The following is a 23,594-nucleotide window of genomic DNA, read 5'->3' as shown; positions in this document are numbered from 1 at the left end:
CAGTGCTAAAGTTTAAGACACAATATTTTGCACCAGAAAAAAGGTGTCAGAATTTGCACCAAGGTCTGCAGGGACACACAGAATTTATTAGGCTAACACATATGATTATAGATCACTTTTGGTAGCAGAAGTAAAACCGATTCTCTTTTCATGCCACCTAGTTCTCACAATACACATTATCCAGTTTTTCATCTTATTCTCTTGGTTAGAAGTGGTAATAATTTATTTTGTTCAGATATCCACACTATTAGTCCTAAATATATGAGGCAAACCAGACTAATCAGGGTTATAAGATGTTTACTTACCTTCTAGAGTTGATCCACATGACAGTGCTCTTGTTCAGGAATTACAGGCAGTATCTTTGTGGTCTGTGCAGGAAGTGGAACCTGTTGTTTGCTGGTTTTCACTATTGAAAGTTAAAATAATTTTTATCCATATTATTAACAGCAAACATATCTGCAGAGTGTTGGACTTGCATATACAAGTTTGAAAAATAACTGAGACCTATCTGAACACAAGACAGAGATGGACAGTACTGAAAATACTAATCATGTTTGGTATTTAACTTCCTCTTAATACTTTTAGGATTACAATGTGCTGATTCTAAGTCTATTAGGGAAGCAGCTTGAAGGTAGGCAAATAAATTTGTGTGAAATAAATTTTTGAATAAATTGTAGTGAAAATCCAAAAGCATGCAAATTTGAGGTTATGTAAATGTCCCCCAAAATACAAACATGTCCCCCAAAATACATTTAGCCAGTTAAGCAGAAACAATGGAAATTTAGAGTGTGAAATTCCTGACTCATTTTCACGTAAGAGCAGCACAGATTGTCACAGGCACACATTGTGTGGCCTCAACTCATTTGTCATACACACAGGGAGAGCTACTGGGTATCACCCAGTTGTCAACAAAGGTGACAGCATACACCTCAGAAGCAGGAAGGGGTGAGGTGATGCCTTCAGCACACAGATCCTGATACAGTGTCTCAGTGGAATACAGATAAGGAAATGCAGTGATAGCACTGTCAGGCAAATGCACACAGAGTTGTTTATCCAATGCATTTTTCAAAGAACTGTTGTAGAACACAAATAATATTTTGACTCTAGGTCCATCCTGTCCCTGACTATCCATTACTTCTGTAAACTACAGATAGGTTTCTTCTGAGCTAACAACAAGAGGATAAACTGTGCCACTTATATCTAGCTATGTTCATTCTCCACTGACTACATCATTTGGGCTTCTCTCTTTACAAATGCAATTAAAATTGGAGTTTGTATCTTGGCACTCAAGCAGCTGAGTATGAAAAGCAAAGTCAAAAAATTAAAAAGTTTTTTTAAAAAATAACAATGGATCTCGTTTGACCCTCAGGATGAATCTGGAGAGAATGGAAATATAGGCTGATATCCCCTTCGGTGCCTTTGTGTAACAGTGCTCTGCATGCATGCAAACTGAGCAGAGAAAAGATTTCGTGCATCGGTGCTCTATGAAAAGCATTCAGGGGCTATAAAAAGCTCCCTAAAGTTAACTGCATCCTATAGATTTTATCCTTCTTTTTATATGAAAAAAATTTTAAAAGCTCCAAAGTGGTAATAAGGCTTCACAATTTTCTTGTTATGTTTAACGTAACCATCCTTGGTTATGTTAAATTTAACATATTTGAGTCTGTGTGAAATATTGAATACTATGAGAAGCTTTGCTTTTGCCAGCATTATTCATGTAAGCTGCAGAGGGAAAGATAATTGTTCAGCTATGTCAGGAACTGAGAGGGACCACCAAATAGGTGATGTTTCAATTAGCTAAGATTAAACAAATTTCTCTTTCTTTGCATCTATTTGCTGCTGTATAACATGTGTCTTGCCTGTTCTCTTTGCCAAAAAGAAAACGTATTGCAGAATACAAGGAGGAGTAAGTCTGAACTCGCTGGGATGCCAACCCTGACACTGCTGAGCCAGCATTTGCTTCTATTTCCAACATGTCAACTAACCTGAAGCTCTAGCAACACATAAGAGATATGGAAGGATTTCCCCTATTTCCTCTAATCTTGTGGGAAAGGAACTATTATTTTAATAGGATAGCACAGAAAACAATACAGGAATTCAAATGAGAGGGAATTTGTCTTGTTGTTTCTTCTGTGTAAATTACAGCTGTCAAGCCCACTTGTATCAAATAGTATGGATGTCACAAACCCCAAACAGTCCAGGAAGCAACAGCAAGCCAGGAAAGCTGAGGTTTTATTCTCTGAATCCTGGTTGTCACCGTGACCCTGCAATGCTCTTCTTTCATGATGAGTTATAAAACTACCATCCATCAGAACTAACTTTGCATTACTGTGAGCCAGACAATTGAGTCAAGGAATCTTGTATTTGTATCCTAAGCATGTAAGGAACCAAACTGTGACTCCATGAGCCAATGGAATATCACTAAAAATGAATATACTGTTTGAGCAATGTAGAACAAGGTATTATGCTTGAACTAAGGCTGCCCACACAGACTGTAGAGCAACAACATGATGATTTTAACAATATGATTCCTATTGTCCAGTTCTAGCACAGGAATGAGAGCAATCCTTTTCTTCTAACGCATCTTATGCCACATTCAAAATAGAATCAAAATAAACAAGGAATGTTGTTCTCACTCTAGGAAAATTAAGTCTGAATGGGAGTTTATGGTGATAAGATTCCAGTAATATAAATTCCCACTTAATTATAACCCATCTAATTATGTTAATGAATATTCCAAACCCTACTAGGCAGATTCAGCTTAGTTATTAAATGCCCTGATTTATGCAATCTCATTCCTCAACATCTTCTTCTTGCTTTTTCTTTTTTTTATTTTTTAATAATGTAGCATACAGTTCACACACACTGGCCAGGTCCCAACAAGTAATTTTGCACCATGTGCCCAGGATTATCTTTTTTTTTAGGATACAGCTACATGAGAATAACTACACTTAGTCAGTTACTAGTAATGGAAGAGGTACCAAAGTGGTTTAGGGAAAATGGGCTAAGGAAGAGGAATAACAGCAGGGTAAGTATAACTTTCTTCCTTTAATCTGCATTGGTGACTGATTTAAGCAGTAAGCTGCAAACGGCAATTCAGCAGCTTCTGAGCTCTTTTAAAACTCTGTGGGGAATACATTCTAGTCCTTCTAATTGCCATTATTAATTTATTAAGCTGTTCTAAAACCTCTTCTACTGCCTCTTCAATTTAAGAAAGCTCTTCAAAGAAATTCTTGCAATAAAATTCTCATGTGTGGGAATCTCACTAAGATTCTCTGTAGTAAACGCAAAGCAAGGAAGTGGCTTTAATGGATTCTTTTCCATGTGTTATTACTATCAAGTTCTATTTGATGAAAATTCTCTATGTCCGGAAATACAGATCAGCCACTTAAAGCATACTCCTTGCACTAAAAAAAGTACCCTCTCTTCTTTCCCTTGTCTTGTGGATGCCTTTAAGGGAAACTCCTTTTTGTCATTTCACACCATTCAAGGGACAGTTATTATACATAAATGCAATGGCAGGACCAGCTCCAAAGTCTAGAAAATACACAAAATGTTTTGTGCAACCCATGGTCTAGTGCATTCTTTTTTAACTTTACAGCCCACACAACCTTTAATCAACATTTATGACTAGAATGCTATTAAGCTCCCCTCTCCTCACTATATGTGCTTAATCCCTTGCAGTACTGTGAATTTGGAAGGTTGTAAATTTAATCCTTCCCTAAAGAACATTCTGTACATTTTTCCCCCTTTCCTCTGGTCATCGGACTTAATGACAATGACTCATGGATATAAAGCCACTAAGAGTTTCAGAAAACTAATATCCATGCTGTAAATTACTTTTTTGTAGGACCACAGTGACATTAAGCCAGTCATTTACTAAGCCTCCTAAGAATTCACTCTCATTCACAAAGTATAGGCTTCCGTCTTTTTCTTCCATTATAATTTCTTTCCTTCAAATAACCTTTTAGGAATACTTATCCATCTTTTCATCTATAAGATGTACTGTCACATCCTCTCAAGTACTCATTACTGTTTTTCCAGGGTGATTGTATTGTCTTCAGTGGATCTCAATGGTTTCTTTCAAGATTGCAAGCTATGCTCTAATTATAGGGAAAATATTGTCAAGGGCTGTCAACAAAGTAATCTGTAGCTATTTGTAGTCCATTATCATGGTAACAAATTCTAAGCTTAGTAACTGTGCAAAGAATAAACTCTTCATATGGATTTGATTGTATTTTAAATTAAATTGGTATAAACTATGGAATTGATTGGATTGACTGAAATTATGGTGTATGAAACCGAGGAATTTTATATTAAAATAAACCCCGTTACAGCAGTTCATGCAACTAAGCATTTTCCTTGGTTACATGGATCGATTGTAGCGGCAGGCACTTAAAAGTGAGAATGACAGACCAATAAGGATTCCTATTCTCTCCAGTAAAATCTAGTAAAACCATATTTGAATTTCCATAAGACCCCATCATCAAAAATGCCTTGGATATACAACATTAAAAATGCCATTCTGAACATGTGATTAAACACGTATGATATTAGTGAAGCTACTCAAGACAATAGATGTCAGAAAAGTAATTCCTTCCCTGCAGAAAGAAAATAATGAGCTCATAAATATATCTCAGAGGTAGCCAGTGCTTTAAGAGCAAGAAGCATAAATTGTACTCACAGGGGAGTTCAGACAGACAAGAAGCTATTCTCTCCTTTCTAGGTAAAATTGAAATGCCATGAAATACTGAGTTGTAGACATAAATTATTGAGTTTCCTCTTACTCCCAAAGAACTAACAAGACAAAAAGCAAAGTACTTAAGCCTTAAGTCATATTTAAAACCATTTTTTTCATTTGCTAGCTTTGTATTTTTATAGTTTTGAAGGGAGGTTAGCTTGCCATTCAGAGCTATTATTCTATATGTTCATGTTAATCTTTTTAAAAATATAGCTCCCTTCACAAAGCCAGAATCCATGAAATTTATTAAAACATTTCACTCTTTGAGCAATGTCAGTAACACAGCAACACCTGGTAATTGGCACTCACACAGGTATTTGATGCCAAATCCAATTTTCTAGAATCCAAACTTTGAGTTTAGCCATACTGTTTAATTTATCTGTGGTAAGCATACCACAGTGTCCAAAGACCACAATTTTTTACCTATCTGAAACTCAAAAATTGCATTTTGTGGGAATTTGACCCTAGAAATAGGCTATGAAGTGCCAGCAAAACCATTTATTGAGTCCTGCTGCAGCCATTCATTCCATGCTTTGGTAGCAAATTTTATCAAGAATGACAAACACATAGAGCATACATACACATGTGTACATCTCTGTATACTTTTCACACACACAAAGCACTCAGGTGACAAACCTCAAAACTGGCACACAATATGACCAAAAATTAAAAAGTTCAAAGTCATTAATACAACACTCTGGGAAGACTGGGAGAAGCATTTCCACATTATGTATATAAGTCTCCTTATAGTTTTGTTGTCAGATTTATTTCTTTAAAACAAAAAAATGTTTCCTTAACATAAGCCAGATCAAATTTGTGTAGGACCATGGTAACGCTGAAACAAACCTGAAGCATCTCTTGACAGGAAAGTCTTAAAAGGTCCTTCTTGACCTCCTCATGCTTCAAGATTTGTTAAATTTTGTTTCACTTTTATATACTTACCAGGAAAAGGATGAATTTTAGTAGCAGATACAGTTCTTCTTGCATGTCTGGAACTCTTTCTTCTTAGAACAATAGAAACTGATGTTGCTACTCTTTGTTTATAATCTGCTTTAAAGAAAATGTCTTATGTTAGCATCAGCCCTGACTAAAAGGAAAGCTTGTAAACCCCTTATTATTAAACTGTTGAACACCTTGGAAAGTGTTCAAAAAATCAGGAAGGTGTTGGAATAAGGTGATGAGGAAAACCAAGCACCAGATGATTTGTATTTTCCTGAATGACATTTTGTAGAAATTTCATTGAGATTTGTCCCTTTCAAATTATTCCTTGCCTTTCTCTAAACTGTGTACCTTGAACAAATTTTGGAAGGATATGAAGAAAAGTGCATATTTCAGTACAGGTTTGGACTCTCACTGCTGACAGTGAAGTAGCAAGGATGGAGTGTACGGGCATCCTAGGAAGCTGACAGATTCCTTGCTAGTGTGGGGTGTTCATCTTGGAAAGCACAGTCTGACAGCAAGATCCACACCCCTGACAAAGCTAGAGCTGGATTGGGCACCTCTGGCTCTTCCTCAGCACCCAGTTCATAAACTCTCAGTCTTTCCATCCTTCTGCTGCTCTCTAAATCCTGTGCTCACAGTGGGTTTTTTGCAAGTGGTCGTGCAGCTGTTGTGGTTAGCCCTGCTCAGCAATGACTGCAGTCCAGGGCTCAGCCAGCTTCTGGTGACAGACTCACTCCAATTCTATGTAACATAATTTATTTTTATCTTTTTCCTTTGAGAACACTAAGAAATTCATTAGTTAAAATTATTTAGGTCATGATTTTTTTTATGGCTAGCCACTGGAGATCTAAAGCACTACAGCTCCAAGCATAACAGTTAATGTCAAAAGAGGCTCTGGAAGTGTTTGTGAGACAAGAGCAGAAGGGAAAAGGCAAAACAATTAATTTCCAGTTTAGGGCCTTTGTTATAGATCAATTGCAACCTCCACCAAGTTTATTTGGATATTTTATTTTATGCACTCATGAAAATAGCTTAATGATTCAGAGAATCTCAGAGTCTACCTAGCAGAATATCTTGCAAGGTCTCAAGAGGAAATGAGTAATTCCACATTTCTTAACAACTTTCAGTGTTGCTCAGAAATGAAGAGAAAAACTTCTAACTGAATTATGGCTGGAAAAATTCAGAACAGATGTTTTAGGAACATAGCTAATAGTTCTGCTCTATTCTTTGAGCACCACTGACAAAAATAGTGTATAGACTTGCAATGAAATGTGGCATCTTAACATGTACTCATAAACCTCAAGTTTTATTTTTTATGCACTTGTCTTTTTATCAGTAACATAATTGTGTTGGTTATAACGTTGTATATTATAAATTTAACTCATAAACCCACTTTTCCTTAAGCAGCAGAAAATATATCTTTGAAGCTAGTCAGTAATTAGAATCCTCAAAAGGCATCCCTTCCTCCTTGTTTGTGTTCACAATGATTCTGAAAACTTGACTGTAATAAAAAAGTGATGATTAAGAATAAAGGTACTAAATCATTAATCATCACTCCTTACAGTTCTACATTAAAAATAGAATGCTATGACTCAAAGCATAGAAAATCAGAGACGTGACATTTATAAGTAGTTTTCAAACTACAAATAAAAGTCCTTTAAATTAGAGCACTTAATAGCCCACTTATAAAGTCCTAATTTACACTTAGTGAGGTTTTATATACATGAAATAGGTCTCAGAAATTGGTTCTAGCAATAAGTAAAGTAAAGCAAGTAAAATATTGTGTACTTTAAGCAACGTAATCTGGTAAGGAGTTTCTTTCATTGGGATGGGGAGGGTTTGACTTGACATCTCAAGCAATTATTTTGCTTATTCATTAAAAACATACGCATAAAGTATTTACATTATGCAAAAAAATTGCAGAAATATTTTGTGCGTGGGCACTATTTTTCTTTTTGTTCAGTTATGATTAAAGCTAGACTTCTATTGCTCCTTCTGTGCATACAGTAAGGATGATCAGGGGAATGGATATGTCTTATTATTTGTTTTACTACCCCTGTGACCAGGGTCTCCTTTCAGCACCTCTGAGCTACAGGGGGAACACAAACCTGCCTGGCAATAGCAACTAAATGCTGGTTGTCTGGAGGCATTCTGCCTGCTCAGGGCTGACACAAGCAGAACATCTCTGGAAACTGCTGTGAAAAGCACCTGAGAGTTATTCCCGCAGGTAACAGCACCTGAGAGTTATTCCCTCAGGTAACAGCTTAAGTAATACTCTTTTCACAATGATGATAGGTAATGTGCTCCTGGTACAACCTACCTCTGACTTTGGAAGAGAAACAAGGACCAGCAGCTGACAAGTGTTCAATTTTCAGCACTGTTTTTGTGCAGAGGACTTTATCTTGATTGCTTGAAAGTCTCAAACTCAGGGTACTCCTACAATTTTATTCTTGTTTTATTCATTGTAAATTGCTAGAGAAAATATTGTAAATCTGATTTCAGCCTGTATCCCAAGAGAAGAGCCTGTCATGGCTGAAGGAATATTCTAGAAACAATTGTTTCAATCTCTGAACTAACGGCAAGTTCTCTCATAGCAAAGTTCTAATCACTTTGAGTAGTCAATAGTGATGGTTCAGAAATCAAAGCAATGTTTTCTTTGCTGAAGTAATAGCAAAGAGATGAAATGTTATCTGGGCTTAATTCAGCTCTCGGCTTAAGAAGGAGCACCTTGGTTGCCCTGCAAGGGATTACAGCACCAATGAACTTGAACAGCTGGTTTTTAGGACAGACAGATGAGGGTATATCTCCTCATATCTATCCTGTAATTTTTTCTGACTGTCACCTAAATGAATCTCCTTCAGGAAGGAAAGGGTATTTCAATTCACTTATACTGGTCATTGGCATTTCTGCTTAAAACCTTCCACCAAGTTTAACAGTAATTGTTTCATCTACTGAAATCCATGTGAAACCAGAAGTTCATATCACTACCAATCATCTATCAAAGCCCTCACCTTTAATTTGTCATCAACAAGCTTGGATTTGCATCTACAATTTTTGCATCCACCAAAGATGTGAGAGGTAATGCTATCAATCATCTCTGAGTGCTTTAGTGAGTCTCTAAGAAGCTTTTACCATTTGGCAATCAAAATATCAGTGTCTGAGCTACAGTAATATAGCAGTAATACAGTATTATAAATTAATATATTCTTACTTGCATAGAAATTTAGATTCATGCAGATTAACTTTTCGTTACTTACAATTCCGTTTATTTTCTTGGACTATTTTGTAGACGACGATTGAAACAGTAAATATAAAAACTACTGGAATCAGAGTGAGCCAAATGATCTTCGTCATACACATTGGATCTGTCCATAAAATGTACAAGAGAGAAAATTAAGCAGCAAATCACTGGCAGCAGAGAAAAGCAGAACATTCCATCTTGGTAGGTTTTTGGATTGTGCCTACCCCCACAGATAAAAACAAAACAAAACAAAGCAACAAACAAACCAACAAAAAAGTGGTTATGCCTTTTCCTTTCAGCCTTTTGATGTTAGGTTTCCTGTCTAGAATTTATCTTAATTTTTGCCTGTATTTTTATATCTATATCTCTATCTATTTCTATATCTATATATCTCCCCATGGCTGAAATAGATACAGATGACTGAGTGAATGAAAAATTTTCAACTCAGCCAATGAAAATGCTTCAAAGATGAACATTTGTATTTAAGGTAGAACAAGGGTAATATATGTCCCCTCTGTCTGCATAGAGCATGGAAGGGAGTGGTCCACTGTCCAATATTGGCCTCTACTGGCATTCTTAACCTTCTGATCTATCTTCATATATGAGAGAAGGCAAGATTCTACATATAGAAATTTTCTTATAAAAAAGTGAAGAAATGCCACTAACAGGAGCCCTTTGGGGAGTTAATTTAAAGTTGCCTTGAGGGAAAATCAGATGGGACTGAATACAGGAGGTAGGCTGCCCTTTTGGGCAACAGCTGCTACAGAAGTGCACCCACATTCCACAGGGATTTAGTTCAATAACTAGTACAAGTCAGGACTGTATTCAACAAAGAAATGATGTGGAGAACTTTCCCCTCTGGTTGTTTGAATGGCCTTTCAAATTTCTTTGGCAGCTGCATGTTAATGCATACCTTAGCACTGTCAACTAACTGTTTTAAAAACTAGCTAAGTTACTATAAATCATAAAAAACCAAATTACAGACTGTAGCCAAACTGTTTCCCTTTCCCTGACTTAGAACAGTATAATTAGACTTCAACTTCCCTTGTATCTTCTCCATCAAGAACTCGTGAGGCAAATGCCAATTGCCCCATGGCTCATTCCTCCTAATTTAGAACTAAAAATATCTTTTATACAGTAATCTAGGCTCTTTTTAAACAGGGCAGTCAACCCCATCTTGTAGTGGCTTGTAATGACTTGATTATCAGCCTCGCTTAGTAAAAGCCCTGAGCACCTCTTTGGTTGTTTTGAAGAATAGAGAAAAAAAGACATATTGTTAATTTTCATTGCTAATATGAGATTATTGCTACCCAGGTAAATCAGCATTAACAAAGGGTGGTTAGCTCATAGTATTGACACAAGTTAGCAGGGCAAGTTACAAATTATGCTCCTCTCATGGCGAGACACACCTATTAAAAAAAAAATCCAAACCAAAAAAAACCCCAAAAACAACCAAACAAAACAAAACAAAACAAAACAAAACCACCAACACAATCCTGAGCTGCCTTTTCTTCTCTAGGATTTTCTCTGGACTTATTTAACATATATTAATCCAACTCTAAAAAACATATTTTTTCCAGCAAAAGTACATAAAATATATTTTCCATGCAAAACCAAGTGAATGCAATAATTCAGCAACTTCCAAATAACAAGTGTCATAGATAGACAGAATGGAAGCCCTGACCATGGTCAGGAAATCAAACAAAAAATTCTTGCAGCACAAAGAGAAATACAAAAAGCTGAAGGTTGTCCTTCAAAAAAAAAAAAAAAAAACCAAAAAAACAAAAAACAAACAAACAAACAAAAAAAAAACTGAAGGGGAAACTAAGCTCAGTTCAGCTGAAGATTTATCTTTTAAGCATACTGTAGTGAGGCTATATAGTATGCTATTGCAGTACAACATTAGAATGGTCAAACCTATCTCCTGATTCTTTTATCACCATAGTTAACAGGGATTTTTAAATTTACCTCCAAGACAAGAGGGTTATGCCATTATCAGGAAAGGGAAAGTTATATTTCCAGGTTTTGTCACATGCAATGTGTGAGTCTGTTGCTGCTAAGCAAGAAACAATGTACAGATCTTTACTTTGCTGTATTTCTTCTAGGAAAAAAAAGGGCACAGCTGAACCTGCTTTAAATCATTATAAAAATCATCTGTTGTCTACTATGCATTGTTTTTTAATAAGGGGTGTTCAAAATTGTATTCTCTTCTTATGAAATATTTAATTGTTTCTTGTTTGATTTCCTTTCTGAATCTCTTTTGTAACTTACATTCCATATAAGACTTCAGTTGCAGTGAAATATTTATACAGTCATTTTGGTCTTCCATCATTGCCAAGAGACAAGAATGATTTAGTTGTTCGTTGGTTGTGTTTTTTCCTCCGACTATAGAATTGTTGATGTGGATTTCCACCAGGTAGTTCATATTATGCTCCACTTCTTTCTTGGAAACCATGGTGAAATTTATATATTTATAAAAATAAATAACACTTTCTGTTTTCACTTCAAGAGAGCCTTTTGCTTTTGGAAATAAAAATTAAAACAAAACAGTTACACAAGTGGTAGATTAAGAGACAACTTTCAAAAAGTACAGTGAATTCTCGGTCTCATTTGCAAAAACATAAAGGCTTCTACACCACTGACTATGAAAAAGATGGATAAACGTATACTGTGTAAAGTTACTCTGAACAGATCTGAAAATCATTGATTATCTATACATTTTCCCTGCAAAGGTAACCCTTTTTGGGTTATAACCCCTTTTTGCTTTACTGTCACCTTTTTTTGTTGTTGCTTTTCTTGTCAGTTGTCAAAGGGAACAGGCAAAAATGAGGCCATGAGAAGGATAGAACCCAGGCAGAACCCACATGATGATAGAGATTTGAAGTGCACACTGTCTATCTGCTATCAGTTGCAGGAGGTGCTTGCTTTGCTTCAGACAGAATATGTGAGACTTGTGCTGTGTTTACAAGAAACAGGTGAGATATTGTTAAAAGTGTTAGTTGTACAGCTATAACCGAGAACAGAGATTGTCCATATATAAGCTTTTGTTTTTCATGCTTGCTAAGACAGCTGTTTTGTAATAAGGAAAATATACAGTTGGAAAATAACTGAATTTCTTATATTCAAGGCTTGGCCTATTGCCCCAGTTGCTGAAAATTAGAAAGAGGCATCCTCTTCCCGAAAGATTTCCAGATATTTGCAAGTGTATATGTCACAGAAGGAATGGGCTGCTACTGCTCTGAAAATATGTGGGTTGCTATCTCTCCTGTGCTGTGCCATTCCTTAGTCAGTGCTGCTTCCTATAAAACATGTAAGGCCATTTCTGATACTACACAGTGGATGATAATGTAGACTACAAACACAAAAATGGTTATTTCCTCCATAGTTGCCATCAGAATAGTTACCTACTGAATTAGTTCTTCAGATACAGCCTATCTTCATAATGACAGCAATCTATGTGTAGAGTTCCATAATGACATTTAAAAGCAAATTCAGCTTGAAAAATTGTCAGAAACTACAACTCCTTAGAAATAAATTAAGTACTTTAGAAACTACTTGCTACTGACATGTTTCACTGACAGCCAGGAATGCATGCCACTGAGAATCTGCCACAAAATAAATGTGCCATGCAAATAAAAGCTAAAAACCGCCATTATTCATAGATTTGCAAAGACCATAGAGAACCAGGAGCGTATAATTTTCTTCTAAGTACCAAATAAAAACTTGGCTTTTATTTTGTAATTAGCTACCTCAAAATTAAGTATTTCTCTTATCCTACTTACTTTTTTTAGCCATTGACCCTGATCCTTGATGATCAACATTCACATCCCTCTTGGTTTCACACTCTGTCTGTTTAGGGTGGGACTGTTGTTCCCTCCAGGATGACTGGCAAATACATGGAATATTTTGGAAATCGGAATTATTTATAATGACCTTCAGCAAAATGGTCTGGGTTTCTCTTCTTTGTTTCACTGATCTTTTGTAAGAATTGTCAAAAGTACAAAGTGGAAAAGTGGTGTTACTTGATGAACAGGTATCCATGCAGGACACCATTACAGTGTTAGCTGTAAAAGAAAGAGTGCTACATTAGTCAGACAATCATATAGGACACATGGACAAGTATGTGCTTAGAAGGATCAAGTAGTGGATATTCCAACCATCTTATGACAAAATGCACTTTTTTTTTCTTTTTTCTTGAGGGTTATGGTGGGATGTTAAATGCATCATATGTAAGAGAAAGCAAGCACAGAGTCTTCCCACAAGCTTGACACTAGATTTTATTTTTGAATTATATTAAAACTCTTGTAATAGTAATTGGAATTTCTGATGGTATCTAGTCACATTCCAGTTTCAAAGCTGCTCCAATTTGACTGTTCTTCAAAAGAAGAGAAAGCACATTTATGCTACTTCAAAAGAAGAGAAAACTTGTTTGGAGAGGGAAGTCAGCCCTGGAACAGTGCAGTTGCAACACTCCACTGCATTTATGTTGTGAAGTAGCTATAATCAGAATGAAAGCTTCTTTCCAAATGACATTGAAACTACAGAGTGAAAATACATAGAAATGCTGCTGAATGCTCCAGCCATACTCTTCATGTTCTCTTATATTCAGTCAACAAACATGGATTTTATTAAGACCTTTGGGTTTGGTATTCATAGTCAAATTTCAGTATCAAAGTACTATAGCTAGAGTAGATTAATGCAGTTCTGGAAAGCAGCAAAAAACACAGTTATAAATGAGTGTGATTTGTCTTCCACATTACAGTGGAGCTTTATCATGCAAATTTTTACTTGTGTTAACTTTGAACCACTTTTTCAGTAACTTTGAAGTACTTTTTCAGATACAAAAACTCAAAAATAAAGAAATTTGTGTGACCCCAACATGAAATATGTATTTATGAATAACCACTTCCCCAAGCTGATGCTGCACTAACCTACAGTTTTATAGCTATGTTTCCAGTTCTAGTAGTACCCTTGCATCTCTATAAAGGGAAAAATTTGTATCTAACTCCTATTATGAGCAATTGGAGCAATGTGATCATAAACCCTTATATACAGAGAGCAAAATATAGCCTTTAGTTGCTTCAGTGCTCAGCTGCACTCGGCCACCTGTGCTCACAGAGCAACAGGTTGACCACAGAAATGATTCAGTAAGAGATTCCAGACAGGATACAGAAATAAAATCCAAACTCCAATGTCAAAGTCAATTATTTTCCCTTTACTAACACAACATCAGAGAGTTATGAACTCCTTATAAAACATAATAAATTTAAATGTAAAACACACAGGTAACAAAAACTTCCTTTTGATATAAAAAGGAAGAATATCAGATAAAATTTAGGGCTTGATCTTTCCCTGAGGCAAGACACAGAATTTTCCTTTGAAATGCCTACAATCTGACTCACACAACAGGTCATGGAGCAGGCTTCTGAGATCAAATTCTCCCACCTGAAAGAGGCATTTTGTGTAGAACTTGTCTGTGGAGATGGGCCAGGAGCAAAAATTGAATGCTTACTCTGCTCTCATGGCAAGCCATGCCATCTGGGCAACCAGTCTAAAACCACTTCTACAGCTTTCAAGGGCAATTAATCATAATTCCCTAACATATCTTTTCACCAAGAAATCTGTACGTGGACTTGGGAATCTGCTGACTGGACTGTGACAGACATCTGTGTTCAGCACTGCAAAGTCCATTTAGAACTTCACAAATGGCTAAACAGATTCCAGAGCTGCCTGTGAGCCACGCTGTAGGTGTGTAAAAGGCATGTTATCTGAGTGGAAAAGGTGTGAATGTGGTTGAGTCAGGGAGGGTGCTTACCATCCTCTTGAAAGGTCTCTACTGAGACAGCAGATCAAACGACAATCTAGCATAAACAAACTTCTTTTTTCCCACATCACAGGACTGTGGCCTTTCTAAGGAGGGATACAGATTGTTGAACACTTGAAGAAGGGCTGCAACAACACTGCACTTTCCCAGTGGATTACGTGGCAGACAGAGAGCCATAGCATACTCCTTGCTCCTTCCTGCAGAACTGGGAAGCACCCTCCCAAATGTAAACACCACTCTAGAAATTTGGAAAGGGTTTTGTGAAATCTGAAAACAGGCAGCCTGAATAGTAAAAAAGGATTGCTGAGATGAAACCATGCAAAGTAACTCTGGGGAACTGTTTTATATTCAAAGACCTGTAACCACATGCTTAATGCTAAGAAGTTCTGTGATTATTAAATTCTTCTATAAAACCTCTATTTACAGGGTGGTTTTTCATATAAAATCCAAATCCATTAAAATGAAATTATTCACAGGGAAGATCAAAATTTATTAAAAACTTGCTCCCCATTAAGAAAATAACAAATACTTCACTTTGCATGGATTTGACTCTTTTTGATTTGATCTGCAGTATTCTGTTTTGAGTGAGAGCAGCAGTGTGTACAGTTGCATTTTTTATCACTTGCTTATGGAAGCTGGAGTGGCCACATAATACTGTAGAGATACAAGACCTGCAGTACAAGTTGAGGAATGCACAACTGATAGATTAAAGGAGATACACTCCATCAAGTAGCAGGTCCCAAGGGATAGGACTGGGATTGAAGGCATCAGACCCCAAAAGGATAACATCCTACTCTAAATCAGTGTAATTTAAAGGTTCAATGGCTTGTAACCAAACAGGTGGGTTGCTTTACAAATAGAAAGGAAACATTTCACTTCTGGTAATGCTGAACTGTATTCTTTTGAAAAAAATTAAAGAAACAAACATTTCTTTTGTTTGTTTGTTTGTTTGTTTGTTTGGTTTTTTTGGGTTTTGTTTTGTTTTTTTGGTTTTTTTGTTTTTTTTTTTTTGTTTTTTTTTTTTTTTTGCAAATTGATTCCCCCAAAATTTTTGTTTAATGATAAATTTCCATTTTTATTCCCTCTCCAGAATGAAAGTAAATGCTGGATCTTCCCCTGGGATAAGACATCCAGGAATTAGGAGCTTTCTGCCATTCATTTAGGAACTCACAGAGGAAGAGCCAGTGATTATATTTCACATCTCAAAGATTTACAACAACTCTGTCTGCTGAAGTCTCACGGTGTAACCAGCAATTTGAGACATTTACAAAAAAATCTGTACATTTTAGGTTTGTCACAAAATCTGAAATAAAACCAGTTTTCAACAGAAGGTTTTTGATGAAGCATAGACCCAAAATCCTTAGAGATTTTGAATAAATTGTTCAACATATTTACTTTCTAATGTAATTCAGACATCATTACACAGTCTGTTATACAGTAAGTTAGTTTTTGAAACACCCAAAATGCAGCAATAATTCTAATTTTCCAAATATAAATCTGTGCTGCTCCAACTATAATTCTGTTCTGCATATATACTTCAGAATCTTATTTTAGACACGCAGTGATTAAGACAGAATTGCAGTGATCACACTATTGCAGCCTAAAGCATGGCCAATAAGAGCAATCTAGAAAAATTACCATGGAAAAATGTAATTATTCTTGGATGTTTGACACTAAGGTTAATGTTTCCTCCTAGTAATAGTCCTGTAATTGTTTATTTGGATGATCTGTGCTACAAATACTTTGTTTACTTCTGCATGGAGGTAAAACATTAATTATTCCAACATCTTAAACTGAATTACAAAAGTTATGATATTCAAAGCTTATGACAGCTTACCAAGTTTGTTCATTTATAAACTATAACAATCTATACATTATATTCTAATTACTGATATGTCCATTCTTTATGGTTAATGAAAAAATATATAAGTAAATTAATCCGGATATTTTGATACTAAATTATTTCAGAAAATTATATGCTTCATAAAGAAATTATGTTATGATGTCTGAGAATACACTCTTTGTTAAAGGAATGCTTTTTATACTTACTTATTCAAAAGCTTTCTTAGGAATGGATATGACAAAACTATTTTAATTTACTCATGCAGATTTTAAAACGTAAATTGCACAGATGCATAGTTTGCAATTATCCTAAATTCAGTATCAGCCTCTAGGGTCACAAAGAAGTATTTGGCATTTATGCTACAAGATTTGCTTTACTCAGTTACATCCATTCTGCTCTACTTTTTGTCAGGTTACCACTACATATCGCTTTCACAGACAGCATCTCATTGCTAGATAGTAATTGTACAAAGCTTTATAGCATTTAAGTATAAAAACTTCTAAAAAGTTGTTTTTGAAGACATGAGCACCTGCTATAAAAGAACATTAGCATTTTCACTACTTTCTTCATTATGAAGGCCAGAAAAATACATGCATGGAAATAGTTACCAAAAATTTTGCAGTGTATGTAAATGAATTACAAACTCATTTCAAATTACCACAGATAATTAACTCTGTTGGTAAAAAAAAATAACAAAAAGAGTCATATTCTTTGCAAATTCCACAAGTGTGCAGCACCCTAACCATCACTTTTAGGAAAGCATGTGCCGACTTTTCAATTGCAGACTTCAGAATAAATAAAAGTTTACTTTAAAAGCTGATCACTCACCTTCATGGATTTTGAAAAATTCAGGTAAACACAAAATTAACACGGTAATTATCCCTAGTCCTAATCTGAAGACTACTGGTTTTCTCAAAAGCAAGCACATGTCACCGAAGCACTCCCATCTAGCATAGTGATGGCAACTTCCTTCCTGGTTTAGCTTTTAACTTAGTGCAGACACTATGCAAAATAACATCTATTCATTTCCTTTTCTTATAATGACTTTCCTTTTTACTTCTCTCTGCATTAACTTGCAGAAATCCACATCCTGTTCTTACATGGCCTTCATCATCATGAAGATGATTCATTCAAATATGCTCAAGATAAAATTCATGTACCACAATGACAATAAGAAAAAAAACCAACTATTTTATATGTTTGTGAAAGTTTTGCTTTAAAAACCCCTTAATAACCACTTTCATATACCTGCTAAATAGTAAATCATCTTATCTTGATATAAAAATTATCTTTGTGAAGGAATTTTGTTCTCCTTTGGCCAAGAAGATTTTTTAAAAATGAGTCAGACCCTCATTATAAAAATGATTCAGAACCACATGAGTCAGTTACGGGGATTTTATTGTTTTATTTATATATATTTGCATGTGGCTAGGTGGAATGTAATAGAGAATCTTTCTAATAGACTATTAATTTGATCATTACAATCTAAAGTTTTTGACCTGGCAATCAGTGATATATTAAGTACAATGAACTGAGGATGAATTGTTCATATTATCATTGCTGCTGTATTCTTAAAAGATGACAGATGTGTTGCCAATCTGTCAAGTGTCTTCAGTTTGCATTTTACCATTCTTTACACCTCAAGAAGACGGGATAGCGTCATTGCTATTTCTATACATCATAGTCACAATTTTTCAGCTAAACTTTCCAGTTAAAAGTGAAGTATTTAATTCTGACAACCACCATGATATTCTATACATTTTTCTTATAGATGAAACTGCAAAGAACATTTTGGAAATGTTATTAATAAAACTACTCTGAATAATGCATATGTAAAAACAAACAACTTGACTCAAATATAGAGTAATGCAGTATAAAGGATTTCATTAATTCAGAAATATGTTTTCTGACATATTTTTCCCACAAGCCATTAAATATTGAGTACTACCCAGATGAAGTAATACTGTTGAAATTAAAATAAGAAATGTCCTACAAACTCAAAATGCTCTTTTTGTTATCTAGTTAGAACATGAGTAAGGCAAGTGGAAGCAAACACAGTATTCATTCTATAGAAAGAGTCCTAATGAAGCTGTAGTGAATATAAATTTAATATGATATTTTAAATGTAGCACTTTCATGCAATGAAAGCAATGAAATCAAAGCAAAATGAACTCTGATTTTTTGAGAGCATGGTATAATAGAAGCAATATTATCATAGGTATGAGTTGAAAAGGAAAACATTAGGCAAATTATATGTAATCCATTAGGAACTTAGCTTACTTTGTTTTTGCCAATAAATATCTTCTGTATCAGTTACTTTATTTTTCCTGTTTTCATTGTTGTATGGTATTCACCCATCCTATCTACCCAGAAGAAATGGAAAAAATACTGGAAAGCAGCAGGAGGACTTTTCAAGTGTGTATCTGTCTCTTTCTGATACACACTATCACCACTGATGGTAGTGTCCAAGGTCAGAATAGATACTGCACTACAGGATTCCGCCCAAGCTCAGGCTGATACAGTATTAACCTGTGGGAAACTCTGAGCATCAGAGTGCCTTCCAATACTCAGAGCACAAGGTGCCTTCCAAGAACTCTGCAGTCAGCCGATGGGGCATCTCTATTTTAGGGCTATTGTGATGGCAGATTTTACTTTTGTTTCTGAGTTCAAGTGCCCATGTATGATCTGGCTGCACACCCCTCAGGGACACCGTAAGCTTTAGACAATGCTACCTTTGGCAAGTTCTGTGTGAGAATGTGCAAGTGTGAGTGAGTGTGTGTGAGTGTGAGTGTGAGTGTGTGTGTGTGAGTGTGAGTGTGTGTATGGCCTGGCCACACACCGACCTGCAAAACATGAGCTTTCTTTCTTGGGGACAATCTTCCCTCCACTTAGCTAGTAATTTTAACACAGCTGGAACAATTAGCATCTTTGAAAGCCCCATCCTTCTGTCAAGGTTACTTAAAAGTGGCTCAGTCATTTAATGCCAGCCAGGTTGGAACTGTCGGACAGGCGGAGCGCACAGCCACGCAGGCCATATTTCCGTGCAGAATGAGGTGCAGCAAGCGCTGTGGATCTTATTACTGCATCAAACCTGCACCACCATGCCTCAGCAATGGTCTCCTGCACCCTTAAATCAGTTTGAGCAGTTGGAGGTGCATCTGGCTGTCACACAGTCTATTAATTTGGAAAATTATTCAACCTCTGGACGGCAGCGGTCACTGGTAAGGCACTGCGTGACGAGGGCAGGAAAGGCTGCCTGTGCTTGCACATGAGGCAGAATCGAGTATAGGCTCCTGAGAGCAGGTGAAAGGCTGCGGTATGTATTACCACACGTTTATTTCTCTTAAATGGGGCAGCGGGCAGCTACGGAAATGTTCGGCTTTGTGTTTTTGGAAGAAAGACAAAGACTCCCAGGGACCGGATGAGGCGGACAGCGCCCCCCCTGCCGTTTGCCTTGCCCTGCCGGCAGGGGGCGCGCGCCGCGGGGGCGCCACAGCGTGAGGGAAGCGGCCCCGGCCCGGCCCCGGCCCCGGCCCGCCACACGCGGCCACGCGCCGCTCCCGCCCCGGGGCAGGGGGCGGGGCCCGCGGGAGGAGGCGTGTCCCTGCATGACCCCGCCCCTCCGGGCCGCCCGAGCGCAGGGAGGGGCCGGAGCGGGGCCGCGACAGCGGCGGGCGGGAGCGCCCAGTGCCCGCGGCTCCCGACGGAGCGGGAGGGCTGGCGGCAGCCGGGCGGGGCGGGAGGAGAGGGCACAGGAGGGGACGGGAGAGGGCGCGAGGGCCTTCCTTGCGATCTTTTTTCTTTCTCCGCCCCCTCCCAGCCGCGCCCCCTTCCCGGACCGTGAGAGGTGAGAAGGGCGGTGGGGGCTCGGCAGCGAGGGGAGGGGGCCGCGGCTGCCGGGAGAGGGAGGAGAAAGCGAGGAGGAGGAGGGCGAGGGCCGGCGCCTGCGAGGGGTGGGGGCGGGTTCGCCCTCACCGCCACCGGGCTCCCTCCTGCCGGCCGGCTGCGAGAGGGGCCGCGGCCGCAGCCCGGGGCGGCCGGTGCCCGGTACCGGGTGTGCGATGCCTGCTCCCGCAGCCGCCGCGGCCGGCTCGGTCCAAGCGGTCAGAGCGGAGAGCTGGTGGAAGTGCACTGACACAGCTCTCGGGCACTTCACCCCATGTCTTAACCTTCACCATCACAGGATGAAATAGTGGAAAACAATTTTTTTAAAAAATTTGGTACCGGTCGAACAGATTAGAGCAGTGACTGCCACCTCACCATGGGGAGCACGTTATTAGACGGAGAACAAAAAGTATAAGTGTTGAACATCAAGCAACTGCTGATTATATACATTACTGGTTTATGTTTTTCCTTAAAGATTTCCTTTGTGGCTTAGGGCTTTGAGCTCGGACTGGTTGAGCTTCGTGAGCAGCGGGCAGCCCATCTGAAGCCCGGCCACCCGACACTCATGGTCAGCTTTTTGGGCAGTAATGTCAAACAGTAAAAAGGGAAGGCTTGGCTTTGTTCCTTTCGTTTACTTAAAAGTTGGTTATGAAATTACATGAGCTAAACTCCAAATACAGTCATCTTTTGAAGAAAAAATTATTGCTCAGGTCTTCTACGAGCATAAACAGGAATAAAAACTTGAACTCATGGTAATGTTGGTTTAGCTTTTCTATCTAGACAAACTCTTTGTACTGGATGGGTGGATCCTTTTTTAAAAGCTAATTGCATGATGTATTTTCATGAGCAATTAGTCAATTTTGCCAGAAATAATCTGATCATTTCTCATAAACGCCTTTTTTGCCTGGGAATTTCCAGGGGCAAATGTGGATTAGTATTGAAAAAAAAAAAAAAAAAAAAAAAGGCACCTTGTTCCTGAACTTCATATAGGGCAGATTGTATTCCCGTTTTATGCTTTTCCCTTGCTGAACAATGCTAGGGAGCATAAAGCAGGATAAAACCAAAATAATAATAATAAATAATACCCCTAATCTGAGTCAAAGAGTGTTTTCTTCTGCCACATGTCAACTTCATTGAAGCACCATCCCTCAGTCATTTCTTCTGCATGGGCAGGTCCACTACCAAAGACAGCATGTTTATACCATGTCAGTAGACTAACACATTGTTACAGAAATGCAATAACTGCTAATTTAAAATAGAAAAGAATTTGAGTGAAGATGAAGAAAATCTTCCATTAGACCATTATGGTCAAACAGTAATTGCAAGCTGTTGCTAACAACGACAGTTCACATTGGTGGACTTATTCCAAATCTCTGGACTTTTGTATCGCCAAAGCTTTTAAAAAGATTATTGTTTGCTTATGTTTATGTCTTGTGGTTTTGTTGATATGATTCAGTGTTTCATGATATGGTAAAGTAGATTACCTAATCAGACATAGCATGACCCAATAATGGAAGCTTCTACAGATCTTAAGAAATTATAATGTGATTTTACATTTCCCTTAGAAAATTCTTGCAGTTTCCTCTTTCCATAGCAATTAAATTGCTTTTCCTTACAGCAGTCTTACCTAGTAGAAAAATGCAGAAGTTACAAACCTGACTATCCACTGCTTGCTTTTTGTCATAAGAGCAGAATCTTTCATTCAAAGTTACCAGCAAGGCAATGCTGCCCATAGGCACATGTATTATTGGGCTGCATGGCCTTAAGAAACAGTCATATGGGAGAGAAGAGTTTATGTGCTGCAGCTGCAAGAATGAGGTGGTATTACCCTTCAGGGACCTACAAGGTTCTGGAAGCTAGTAATAAAGATCAGACCATGAGAGGTTACATGTTAGGTATCACATTATGCATGCAGGTATCATGTAAGGCTACTTTCTTTCACTTCACAGTGCATATAGTAATTTGTTTGGTGCCAAGCCAAAAGGAGACACATACTATTTCAGCAGGCTAGATTTTTTGAGCAGAGTCTAACTTTGGTAAGAAAATTTTTAGTGACCTGTAAATAGGTAAGGGTTGAGAACCACTGTAACAGTAAGTGTGAATTTTTATAGAGCTGCTGCATTTAGGGAACATGTTTAGTGGTGGTACTTGGCTTTATTCACCCATGCAGTCAGTGTTATTCTTTAGCACTAGTGTTCAGCTTAAGTGCTTCATGTGGCAGATCAGTTCTTCACTGCTTTTCCCTTCAGGGAAGGGAATCAAAGATAAGGGTGACAGTGGACTAAGGTTAATTTTTTTTTTTCCAAGAGGTACTTTAAAAAACAGTGTTTCTTCAGCGTTTGCACATTCACATTTCATATTAATTTCCCCTCTTTTTTGTGAGTCTTTGTTGATGGGTATGTAACTTGAAGTTGTGGAAGGATCTAAGGTGACAGTTGTTCAGTGACACACTTTTATCATCTTCCTACCAGTGAGTGTAAAAATCACAAAACAAATTGAAAGAAGTTCTATCTGAACAGAGTAGCAATTCTGCTTTTGAGATGATTCCTTTTTTTTCTCCCCTCTAATGGGTGGTTCTTACTTGTATTTTTCTGTCTCTAGATTTTTTCCTGCTACCTCAGTTTTTCTTGGAAAGAGGAAGACGAATGGAACTACATGATTCTTTGAACAACTAGAGATGATTCCGGTGTTATAGGTAAGTATTGTATCTACTCAGTTCTAACAGTAAGTTATGCTACAGGGAATGTGGTTTTAGCCCACAAGGGTACATACTCTTCCTTACACCTGAAATTTCATCCTTTTTTTTGTCTTATATAACACGTGATGTAATGGCTTCTTTCCAGCAAGTGTGCATAAGCAGCAATGACTTTGCTTTTGTGGGCTTCACATGCTGGTGTTGGTGATTTCAACACTTGTGTTCTTTATCAAAGCATTCTGTATAGAAGATTGTCAGAAGATCAATTTTGATCTTTTCAAAGTGCATGAGAAGCCTTTGCATCTTTTAATCATTATAGGAAAAACAGGGAAATTGATACAGAGTCTGTGAGAGAAAATACTGCTTTTTGTAGAAATTAATATCAATAAAGGCCCACGAAATGCACAATCAAATCTCATCACT

The 23,594-nt window shown here is 37.5% G+C and overlaps 2 protein-coding genes across 4 annotated transcripts in view; one reads left to right on the top strand and one right to left on the bottom strand.

Annotated features, from left to right (window-relative positions):
* Window positions 1-308: 308 nt before the first annotated feature.
* On the bottom strand, window positions 309-17,519 carry TMEM156 (transmembrane protein 156). Its single transcript, XM_041403111.1, has 6 exons — window positions 17,420-17,519; window positions 12,707-12,988; window positions 11,196-11,444; window positions 8,941-9,048; window positions 5,684-5,791; window positions 309-406 (listed from the first exon to the last, which is right to left on the bottom strand). The coding sequence occupies exons 1-6, from the start codon at window positions 17,517-17,519 to the stop codon at window positions 309-311; spliced, it is 945 nt and encodes a 314-aa protein (XP_041259045.1).
* A 2,714-nt stretch (window positions 17,520-20,233) lies between these two features.
* KLHL5 (kelch like family member 5) overlaps window positions 20,234-23,594 on the top strand; it is a 51,231-nt gene continuing 47,870 nt past the window's right edge. For all 3 annotated transcript variants that reach the window (XM_041402984.1, XM_041402986.1, XM_041402983.1), the window contains exons 1-2: window positions 20,234-20,438; window positions 23,078-23,171. The gene's annotated coding sequence lies outside the window, so the exon portion shown is untranslated. The remainder of the gene's footprint in view (window positions 20,439-23,077; window positions 23,172-23,594) is intronic.

Source organism: Onychostruthus taczanowskii, unplaced genomic scaffold (genome assembly GCF_017590055.1).
Source record: "Onychostruthus taczanowskii isolate IOZ18803 unplaced genomic scaffold, ASM1759005v1 scaffold2, whole genome shotgun sequence".
Lineage (NCBI taxonomy): Eukaryota > Metazoa > Chordata > Aves > Passeriformes > Passeridae > Onychostruthus > Onychostruthus taczanowskii.
This window is presented reverse-complemented; position numbering and strand designations above follow the sequence as displayed.